General features: G+C 37.3%; 1 protein-coding gene across 1 annotated transcript in view; it reads left to right on the top strand.

The window, feature by feature from the left end:
- Positions 1-12151, top strand: part of CCDC40 (coiled-coil domain containing 40) — a 114150-nt gene that overhangs the window by 20371 nt on the left and 81628 nt on the right. The window contains exons 5-7 of the mRNA XM_044005216.1: positions 2728-2876; positions 4772-4855; positions 4935-5154. Of these exons, the coding sequence (XP_043861151.1) occupies positions 2728-2876; positions 4772-4855; positions 4935-5154 (453 nt within the window). The remainder of the gene's footprint in view (positions 1-2727; positions 2877-4771; positions 4856-4934; positions 5155-12151) is intronic.

Genomic DNA, 12151 nt, shown 5'->3' with positions numbered 1-12151 from the left:
AATCAGACTTGATTTTGAACTCAGGCCTGGATTCCTCTTCCCCCACTTTGCCTCCAGGTGCTAGGGGATTAAAAGCTTCTAGAGGGTGGGTCATTGCCTCCAGGCATGCAAAATTAGAGCAACAATTAGTGTTAGAACTGGGAAAAGCTGCAGGAATCTCTTCAGGTTTCTCTGAAAAAGCATGGTTGGGAGAGGGAGAGATATTTCCTTGTGTGAGTAAGTTGCTGGCTCTTTTAACAAAAATAAAAAGAAAAATAGAAAATCCACAAAAACAAAGCATTAACATGATCTTATCTCCCATTTGTCTGGTTAAACAGACTAAAATCAAAAATAGGGTAATTAGGGAGTTTAAAAGATCCATTCGAAAAAATATAAAGGGAAAACACAGCCAGTATGCCAGTACTTAGCAGTTTAAAGGGTAGGGGAAATTTCTTACCCAACCAGAAGATCAGAAGTGAGGTTCAGCTTTCCTCTTCGTGGTCAGCCATCTGTTAAGGGCTAAAATTCTAGCTAGTCTGTCTAAAATATCTAATGAGTGGTCGCCAATAAATTATAAGCTTTAGCAAGAGTTTTAGACTTTTAAGCATTTATTAAGGAGAATAAGAACTTGGTAAAGAGAGAGAAAGGCCTAGATTCCTATCTATTAAAGGGAGAGCACATTTCTAGCTCCGCTCTCCACCAGAGTCCCAAGGAAAGAGCGCGAGAGTGAGCGCCAGTCTCTTCCTTCCTCCTCCCACTAGTCCGCGTCACTTCCTGACTCCTGGTCTTGCCCTCAAAGACCTTCGCTTCATGGGCAGAACTCTTCTACAGTAAGTCTCCAGCAGGTGGTGTCATTCCAATCGTTACAACAGCTAGTAAGTGTTAAGTATCTGAGGTTGGATTTGAACTCAGGTCCTCCTGAGTCCAGGGCCAGTGCTCTATCCACTGCACCACCTAGCTGCCCCAACCCTATATATGTTGTATACAGAAATACACATAAAGCAGTTACAAGTATGTCTAAGGAGAAGGCATGAGCATCTACAGGATAAGGGAACCTAAAAAGTCCCATACAGAGTGAGGCATTTGTACTAATTCTTGAAGGAAACTAGAGATTCCAAGAGGCAGAAATAAGGAGGGAGAGAATTCCAGTCCTGGGAGCTAGTCAGTACTAAGGGACAGAGATGGGATATGTAGTACCATGTGGAAGTAACAGCAACTTAACCCATTTGACTGGACCATAGAATACATAGAGGAGACCAAGGTATACAAAGACTGGGAAGATAGGATCCAGTCAGGTTGTGAAGAATTTGAAATGCCAGGCAGAAGAGTTTATATTTAAGAAGGAGATATTGGAGTTTATTAAAAAGGATTTCTTAACACAGTCATATCTGCACCTTAAAAGAACAACAACTTTGGTAGCTGCATGTATGGAAGATAGATTGGAAATGGAGACAGACTTGAGGCAGGGAGACCAATTAGGTGCCTAAATGACTGGATCCAAAGACCAGTCATTGATGATTCAATGTCAACTTGGAGAAAAATCCCTAATGGAATACCCCATAGATCTGTGGTTGACCCTGTGCTATTTATATCTATATCAATGACTTGGATAAATTAAAAGATAGTATGGTCATTCAATGTGCAGATTATACAAGGCTAGGAAGTTGAGCTAACATACTGGATCATAGTCAGGATTCAAAAAGATCTTAACAGACTAGAACATTGGGATGCAGCCTATAAAACAAAATGCAACACAAATAAATGCAGTGTCTTATACTTGGCTTTTAAAACATGAGTTTCATATTATACTATAAGGGAGATGTGGCTAGAAGGGAATTCTGGAAAAAAGGATCTAAGAGTTTAGGTGTGCTGTATATTGCACATGAGTAGTCTAATATGACAATCCATAAAAGCCAATGAATTCTTAGGCTACGTTAAGAAAGACATTGATAGGGGGCAGCTAGGTGTTGCAGTGGATAAAGCACCGGCTCTGGATTCAGGATGACATGAGTTCAAATGCAGCCTCAGACACTTGACACTTACTAGCTGTGTGACCCTGGGCAAGTCATTTAACCCTCATTGTCCTACCAAAAAAAAAAAAAGATAGAAAGAAAGGCATCAATATCTGGAACTAGGGAAGTGGCAGACCTGCCATACTTATTAAACGGAATAAATTTAGAGTACTGTATTCAGTTCTAGATACCACCTCTTAGGAAGGACATTTATGAGCCAGAGGACATCCAGTGGAAGTTGGCCAGGAAGATAAGAGCCTTCAGATTATGCAGTATGAGATAGGTTAAAGGAAAGGGAGATGTTTGAGCTAATGAAATAGCTAGCAATTTTACTTCAGTTCATTTCTCACCAGGCCTTTAAATCCTGAAGATGAGTTTTCCCAAATGCAAAATCAAGAGAGCTAAATATTATGTGGGAAGTTGATTTGGGAAGACCCTAGAATAAAAGAGAGATAGTCCACCTGAACATAAATGCATACATGAAGCATATCCTTGCCCTCCCAAAACCAACTAGTAATGGTTTAGTGGCAATCTTTAAAAATTGGACCATAGAATAAATGGTGACATACATGTATATGTTTTATAGTCTACTACATTGCATTAGATTTCTGAGAGAATGTTTAATTGAGACTTCACTTGATTTTTTTCCCCATCAGGTTTATATTAACTTCTAAGTGATTTTTCTTGCTACCCTACCTGACATTTCTCATTCCTTTTTTCCTCTCAATCCCAATAGCAACTGGTGTCAGAGCAGTTACTCCATTGTTGGACACTATTAATTTCTTCAGCTCTTCTGGGGGAATTGATATGGGGCAAATATCAGAATCAGAGATAAGTGAAGAGGTGGAAGAAGAAACTCAGTTGGTGGTTTTGGATCCAGACCATGTAAGAAGATTCTTAAATTTTACTTTTGGCAAAAGCATCTGGACATGGATTGAGAGATAACTGGGTTAAACACTGATTAGCAGTTGCATTTTAATCAAATTTTCTTTCTCTACCTATGCAATTCCTACTTCCCAGAGCATCCTACTCCAACGTTGCCTCTCCCTCCTCTAAATTCTTACCACACTTGTCATTTGGCATTTAACATATATTATCACATATTTTGACTGTACAATACATTTCTTGCTTCTCCATTCCTCTTTAAGAACAAGGTCAATTCCTGATAGATTTTTTCTATTCCTCATACTGCATAGCATAGTTGATCTTGCCAAAACGGTTAAGTATATGGCCAATTTGGTGGATTATGGTTCTTAGGTTAATAGGGAGAAATGGAGGATTAGGAAGAGCCTGCCAAAGTACCCAAAGGTGATGTGCATGCTGCTACAGTCAAACTTTGCCACAATTTTTAATTTTACCTTTAACAATTTGTACCTTTTTCAAAGCCAAGACCACTATCTCCATTAACTAATATTGCTTTTCTATGATATGGATGTGAAGTACGCCCCTCTACAGCAACCTCCCCAACTTTACTCACGTTGGTGAGCTAGGTCCTTAAAGAATGACTGACTACTACTCTCTTCAGAGTTATAGGGGTAACCTTAAGAGACTGGGTCTCTAGTTCTTTAATTCATGAATCTCTACTACTGTGCTTCCCAATAAGATCAGTTAGCCAAACTTCAATTCGTTTTTAGAAAAGGTATTTGCTAAGGTGGCATAGTAAGAATGATTGGTACAAAACAAAACCCTACCCCACAAGCCGAGGGTACATTCTCCCTGTATGCACAAGGTCAATGGAGAGAATAGGTTCGATCTTTTTTTTTTTTTTTGAGAATAGGTTCAATCTTAAAGAACAAAGGTAGTGAGGCACATATATAGGGATCACGTTAGGCAAAGCAGTATCTCACAAATCCTAGCATAGGAGTCATTTTCTTCTTTGTGGAGGCTCCATAGAATTCCCTGAAGGTGTAGTCCTTTAATGGACTCCAGGAATTGGTGCCTTTCTAGAGTCCATAGCTGGCATTCTCTCCACCAAAAGGGATTATATTCCTTGAAGATGTTTTCCTCCTTTGGGTGGTTATCCTTCTGAATCTGCCTCTGTCCATATTTGTTCTTAGTGTTTCTTTCTCTATTCCCAGCTGTATGTGTTGTCTGCCAATGATCTAGGGTCTTTAATAACATGATCAATGGGAGGAAGGGAGGAGAAACTGAGACAGACAGACAGAGACAGAGATAAACAGAGAACCAGACAGCCAGAGCCAGAGAGAGCCAAAGAGACAGAGAAAGGAGACAGAGAAACAAAGAGAAAGAGAAATTACCCCACCCGCCTTCCTACCACCTCCTGCACCACTGCCAGTGATTCTCAGTGGCTTTGTTGGCATCCTTAGCTAAAGAACTTGATGTCATCCGGTAATAGGGTTGTTCTTCCAATTGAGTCCTTTACCTCTGAACTCAGTGCTCTTTTCATACATAGGCCCATACATAGCTTGATTTTTTTCAGTCAATCATGTTTCCTCCAAGGTATCACCTGCTTTCATCTAATAGCTCAAAGACTTATGTTCCTTTTAGATTGAGGGCTTATTCAAACTTTGTGTTGAAATTTTGGGGAAATTCCTCAGTACCTTCTTTTCTCCATTGACTGATTGACTAATTGGGGTGGTGGCAGAACCACATTCCTGCATATTTGATTTTAGTAGCAGGAGCCTAATAAATGCTTCCTCATGCATGTATTCATCAATGCAAAGTGAATTATACAGTGTTAAAAAACAAACATGTAAACTATTCTTATTTCCTACCACTGGATTCTGCATGGTAAAAACATTGGTTTTCCTTTATTTCAGCCCTTGATGAAAAGATTCCAAACTGCACTGAAGAATTATCTAAAGAAACAGATAGATAAGCTGCAGTTGGAGATCCGTGAGCTGGTACAGTATCAGTTTGTTTGATCGGCCACGTAAGTTTTGTCCACTGTAGATGGCACTGACTGACTTCTCTTTTGTGTAGACTGTGGCTACAAAGCATGGCAAAACGCAGAGGGAGGAGCTTGGTGTACAACTCTATGGCGTACAGCAGCATTTGGCCCAGCTACAGATGGAACTGGAGAAGAACCATGATCAGTATTCTATTCTCGAGGCCGAGAGGAGGCAGACAGAAGAAGAACTCCGAAACACAAGGACCCTCTACAACAAAACCATTATGTCTGCCAAGGAGGAACAGAAAAAAAGTAAACAGCAATGCATTTTTTACTTGCTTATTTTTTTTTTAATTTATAATGTGACCTTGTTGTGTCTTTCATCACACAAAGGGCCCATAGAATCCCTATCTATGAGACCAGAGAAGTTGCATGCATGATTCTCCTCAAGTATACCAAGACTTGAAAGCATAAAATTTACAGCATTAGAGGGAAGTTTTATTAGGGAAAGGACAGAAGGGAACAAACATTTATATTAAGCACTTACTATATGCCAGGCATTGTGCTAAGTGCTTTTTTTTAAATTGCTATTTATTTTTAAATTTTATTTAAAAATTTTTTTTCAGGGGCAGCTGGGTGGTACAGTGGGTAAAGCACCGGCCCTGGATTCAGGAGGACCTGAGTTCAAATTTGGCCTCAGACACTTACTAGCTGTGTGACCCTGGGCAAGTCACTTAACTCCCATTGCCCCGCAAAAAAAAAAAAAATAATAATTTTCCAATTACATGTAAAGATATTTTTTCAGTTCTGAATTTTTATCCCCCCTCCCAAATCCAGCAAACAATCTGATATAGGTTATGCATTATAATCATGTTAAACACATTTCTACATTAGTCATGTTGTAAGAGAAGAATCAGAAAAAAAGGGGGGAAAAACACAAGGAAGAGTAAACAACAATAACAACAACAAAAAAGCAACAACAAAAGTGAAAATAAGATGCTTCAATCTGCATTCAGACTCCATAGTTCTTTTTCTGAATGTGGAGAGAATTTTCCACCATGAGTCTTTTGGCATTATCTTGTATCATTGTATTGCTGAGAAGAGTAAAGTCTATCACAGTTGATCCTCACACATGTTGTTATTGTGTACACTTGGTTCTGCTCATTTCACTCAGCATCAATTCATGTAAGTCTTTCCAGGTTTTTCTGAAATCCATCTGCTTATCATTTCTTAACACCACAATAGAATTCCATTACATTCATATACCACAGCTTCTTTAGCCATTCCCCAATTCATGAGCATCCCCTCCATTTCCAATTCTTTGCCACCACAAAAAGAGCAGCTCTAAATATTTTTGTATGTGTGGGTCCTTTTCCCTTTTTGATGATCTCTTTGGGATATAGACCTAGTAGTGGTATTGCTGAGTTAAAGGGTATGCACAGTTTTATAGCCTTTGGGCACAGTGCCAAATTGCTCTTCAGAATGGTTGGTTCAGTTTACAACTCCATCAACAATGCATTAGTGTTCCAATTTTCCCACATCTTCTTCAGCATTTATCATTTTCCTTTTTTTTTGTCATATTAGCCAATTGGATAGGTGTGAGGTGGTACCTCAGAGTAGTTTGTTTGTTTGTTTGTTGGGGTCTTTTTTGCAGGGCAGTGAGGGCAGTGACTTGTCCAGGATCACACAGCTAGTTAAGTGTCAAGTGTCTGAGGCTGGATTTGAACTCAGGTCCCCCTGAATCCAAGGCCAGTGCTTTATCCACTGTGCCACCTAGCTGCCCCCTCAGAGTAATTTTAATTAGCATTTTTTTAATCAGTAGTGATTGAGAACATTTTTTCATATGGCTGTAAATAGTTTTAATTTTTTCATCTGAAAACTGCCTTTTCATATCCTTTGACCATTTCTCAATTGGGGAATGACTTGTATTCTTATAGAATTGATTCAGTTCTCTATATATTTTAGATATGAGGCCTTTGTCAGAAACACTGGCTATAAAAATTGTCTCCTAGCTTTTTGCTTTCCTTCTCATCTTGTTTGCATTGGTTTTGTTTGTGTAAAACCTTTTTTGTTTGTTTGTTCTTTGTTTTGTTTTGGTTTGCTTTGGTTTTTTGGGTGAGGCAATTGGAGTTAAGTGACTTGACCAGGGTCACACAGCTAGTAAGTGTTAAATGTCTGAGGTTGGAATTGAACTCAGGTGCTCCTGACTCCATTGCCAGTGCTCTATCCACTGCACCACCTAGCTGCCCCTGTGTAAAACCTTTTTAATTTAATGTAGCCAAAATGCTCCACTCTGCATTTCCCAATGTTCTCTAGCTCATCTTTAGTCATAAATTCTTTCCCTCTCCATAGATCTGACAAATAAACTATTTCTTCCTTTTCTAATTTGCTTATGGTTTCACCCTTTATGCCTAGATCATGTACCCATTTTGACTTTATTTTGGTGTATGGTATAAGATGTTGGTCTATGCCTAGTTTCTGCCATGCTATTTTCCAGTTTTCCCAGCAATAGTGAGTTCTTATCCTGGAGGCTACAATCTTTGAGTTTATCAAATAGGAGATTGCTATATTCATTTACTGCTGTGTTTTGTGTGTCTAACCTATTCCACTGATCCACATCTCTATTTCTTAGTTAGTACCAAATAGTTTTGATGATTGCTGCTTTATAATATAGTTTTAGATTTGTTATAGCTACACCACCTTCCTTTGCGTTTTTTCCATTAATTCCCTTGATATTCTTGACCTTTTGTTCTTCCATATGAAATTTGTTATTATTTTTTCTAGCTCTATGAAATAATTTTTTGGTAGTTTGATTGGTATGGCACTGAATAAGAAAATTGATAACCATCGTTTTTATATAACATTGTTTTTTTTAAAACAACATTCATTTTGGGGGGTGGGGTGGGGCAATGAGGGTTAAGTGACTTGGTCACACAGCTAGTGTGAAGTGTCTGAGGCTGGGTTTGAACTCAAGTCCTCCTGAACCAAAGGCCAGTGCTTTATCCACTGCGCCACCTAGCTGCCCCTACTGAATAAGTAAATTAATTTAGGTAGAAATATCATGTTTATTATATTAGCATGGCCTACCCATGAACAATTTATATTTTTCCATTTGTTTACATCTGGTTTTATTTGTGTGAAAAGTGTTTTGTAATTGTGTTCATATAGTTCCTGGGTTTGCCTTGACAGGTAGACTCCCAAATATTTTATATTGTCTACAGTTATTTTAAAGAGAATTTATTTTGCTATCTCTTGCTGTTGGACTTTGTTGGTCATATATAAAAATGCTGACGATTTATGTGGATTTATTTTCTATCCTGCAACTTTGCTAAAGTTCTTCATTGTTTCAAGTAGTTTTTTAGTTGATTCTTTAGGATTCTTTAAGTATACCATCTTCTGCAAAGAGTCATAGTTTTGTTTCTTCCTTGCCTATTCTAATTCCTCCAATTTCTTTTCCTTCTCTTATTGCTAGGGCTAACCTTTCTAGTACAATATTGAATAATAGTGGTGATAATATACATCCTTGTTTTAACCCTGATCTAACTTGGGAATGCTTTTAATTTATCCCCATTACATATAATGTGTGCTGATGGTTTAAGAAGAAAGTCGCATTTACTCCTATGCTCTCTAGTGTTTCTATTTATTTATTTATTTATTTTACATTTATTTATTTTTTTAAATTTATTTATTTTTTTTAGTGAGGCAGTTGGGGTTAAGTGACTTGCCCAGGGTCACACAGCTAGTAAGTGTCAAGCGTCTGAGGCTGGATTTAAACTCAGGTACTCCTGACTCCAGGGCCGGTGCTCTATCCACTGCGCAACCTAGCTGCCCCATCTGGTGTTTTGTTTTGTTTTGTTTTTTGGTGAGGCAATTGGGGTTGTGACTTGCCTAGGGTCACACAGCTAGTAATTGTTAAGTGTCTGAGGCCGGATTGGAACTCAGGTCCTCCTGAATCCAAGGCCAGTGCTCTATCCACTGCACCACTAGCTGCCCCCCTCTAGTGTTTTTTAATAGGAATGGGTGCTGCAGTTTGTCAAAAGGTTTCTCTGCATCTATTGAGATAATCATATGATTTTGATTACTTTTGTTTTTGATGTGGTTGATTATGTTGATAGGGTTTCTAATATTGAACCAGCCATGTATTTCTGATATAAATCCCACCTGGTCATAATGTATTATCCTGGTGATAAATTGCTTTAATCTCTTTGCTAATATTCTATTTAGAATTTCTGTATCAACATTTATTAGAGAGATTGGTCTATAATTTTCTTTCTCTGTTTTTGCTCTTCCTGGTTTAGGTATTCAATACTATATTTGTCCTCATAAAAGGAATTTGGTAAGGTTCCTCTCTTCACCTATTTTACCAACAGTTTGTTTAGTATTGGGATTAATAGTTCTTGTAAATGTTTGGCAGAATTCATCTTGTAAAACCCATGTGGTCCTGGAGGTTTTTTTATCAGGGAGGTTCATTGATGATTTGTTCAATTTCTTTACTAAATTGGGCTTATTTAAGGATTTTAATTCCTCTTCTGTGAATCTGTGCAGTTTATAATTTTAAAATATTCATCCATTTCATTTAGATTGTCATTTTTTTGGTATATAGTTGGGCAAAATAGCTCCTAATTATTACTTTAATTTCTTCCTCGTTGGTGGTGAGTTCACCTTTTTCATTTTTCACACTGGTGATTTGGTTTTGTTCATTCTTTTTTATCTATTTTACTTTTTTCATAAAACCAGCTCTTAGTTTTATTTATTAATTCTATAATTTTCTTACCTTCAATTTTATTAATCTCCCCTTAAATTTTCAGAATTTCTAATTTGGTATTTAATTGGTAATTTTAAATTTGTTCTTTTTCTAACTTTTTTAGTTCCATGCCCAATTCATTGATCTCCTCTTGCTCTATTTCATTCATGTCGGCATTTAGAGATATAAAATTTCTGCTAAGAACTGCTTTTAGGGAGTGGAGGGAGGGAAGGAGTGATAGAGATTGGAACAGAAAAATATAAATAAAAAATGTTAACCTGAAAAAAAAAAGAAAGCTTTTGGCTGTATCCCAAAAGTTTTGGTATGTTGTCTCATTGTTTGTCATTCTCTTGGATAAATTTATTGATTGTTTCTACGATTTTTTTGTTTGACCACTTATTCTTTAGGATGAGTTGCCAATTAATTTATGGTCATAGTTTTCCATGGCCCTTTATTACACATTCTACTTTTTATTGCATCATCATCAAAAAAAGATGTATTTATGCCCTAATAAATGATCAATTTTTGTGTAGGTACATGTACCACTGAGAAAAAAGGTATATTTTTTTCTATCCCAATTCAGTTTTCTCCAGAGGTCTATCATATTTAATTTTTTCTAAAATTTCTGTTCACCTCCTTAGCCCTTCACAACAACCCTTGAGAGCCAGGGTGCTCTTATTAATCCTCATTTTCTAGTTGAAGAAACTGACGCAGATTGAGTTAAAGGATTTGCCCAGGGTAGCATAGCTAGTAGTATCTGAAGCCTGGAGTGAACTCAGATCTTCCTCAACTCTATTCACAATGCTACTCAGCTTGCCCTCTATTAAAATGAGGAAAATCAAACAGAAGTAAAGAATAAATAACCATGAGTCCTAAGGTCTATGTGAGTCCTCAGGGCATAGAAAGTCAGGATTAAGAGTATCCCTCCTATAAATACTGGTTAGTTTGGGGGTTTTGGCTTTGTTTTTTACTCTCTGCTGCTCAAGGTAGGAGAGATAGGCACAAAGTTGGCGATTTGTTCTCCTCTTTATTGCCTCTCTTCATAGTTTCATAGCCTGATCACTACTCTAGGTTTCATATTAGCAAGAAAGTTTCTAGAGATTCCTTTATTTTTCATTGAACATCTTCCCAGTATAAGAGAAGAACAAAAAACTATCTTTAGAGTTCTTCTTTCCTGGTGCCTACACTCTGTACAAGCCTCTTTCTCTTTTCCACCCATCACTATGCTTATATCTTGCAGTAGAGACTTTAATTTCTCCAGTTATCTCCAATAGTAAGGGAATGGGAAAGGAACAATATGCCATCACTTAGTACAATAATGTGCACCATACTAAACATCAACCAAGAAATACTCATTTAAAATATTAATTGAATTTTTTATATGACTTTCTATTTTTTAAAATATCCCTTTCCCTTTTTCCAAAAGAGTCATCTCTTGTAAAATGAGTAAAAAAGAAAAGAAAAAAGATCTTCAAAATTAAGGAAATAAATACTTTAAAAAGACCATGTTATGTATTATGAAAGATATAGAGAAGTATCAGATGAGGTCCCTGACTTCAAGGTATTTATAATCTCATTAGGGAATGAACAAATGAATGCAAAAATCAATTATTAAATGTTTAACATGTACCAGGCATTGTCTTAAGTGCTGGGTATACAAATACAAACAAGATGGGCATACATTCCTATATGAGAAGATAACACCCAAAGGGGTGCCACAAAAGCATGGAGGAAGGTGGAGTTAAGGTTTCAGGAAATATAAGGAAAAAGCTAACCCATCAGAAATTGGGATGGCATTCAGGATTCTGTGGGCAAAGGTTGATGAGGATGTCCAGAATGGAGGCACCATGGTATATGGTTGGGACTGGTGTCATGGTAGAAAGTTTCTCTTGGCAAAATTAAACACAAAAGAGTAGGTATTAAGTAAAACTTAAAGATACACTATTATTTCCTGGATGGGGGAGTCCTAGAACCATATGAGAGAAAATCTTATCTATTTTAAATTTGATAAACTTCCCAAAGCAAGGTAAAAGTATGAATGCAGTTTTTCTTTTTCCCCTATACAAAATGTGAATTCAATAACACTTGCCATCAGCACGGAGCTAGGATAATGCTTGTGGTCTGTTGCTATCCCCATTGCCTATGCTCATAGGTTCCTGCAAGGTAGAACTAAGAGTAGTGACTAGAGAGTAGATCATACCTAGTGGGAGTAGAAAGGGAAGACTGGAAAAGATTGGTAATGTTCACATTCCAAATGTAAGGGCTGAGTGGAGTGAGAATCCTATCCTAGCTCCCTTGTCATATTGGGTAGGTGAACTTTTTATGTCATATAAACAATCCTTCACTGGCACACTATTCCAGAAGCAAGACTAACAATACAAGGTAGTCAGTGTTTAAGTGTGGTATATATAAACAACAAATGCTCTAAAGAAATCAGAGGAAGAAGAAATTTCTTCTTCCCAGTTAGGGTAGATTACAAAGACTTAGTGGGATTGAGATATATATGGAAAAGAGAAGTAATGGCCTTTCAGATAAGAGAAATGGTCTGCTGAGAGGAGTGAAGAT

This window comes from Dromiciops gliroides, chromosome 4 (genome assembly GCF_019393635.1).
Source record: "Dromiciops gliroides isolate mDroGli1 chromosome 4, mDroGli1.pri, whole genome shotgun sequence".
NCBI lineage: Eukaryota > Metazoa > Chordata > Mammalia > Microbiotheria > Microbiotheriidae > Dromiciops > Dromiciops gliroides.
The sequence above is the reverse complement of the archived record's forward strand: the minus strand, read 5'-3'. Positions and strand labels throughout refer to the sequence as shown.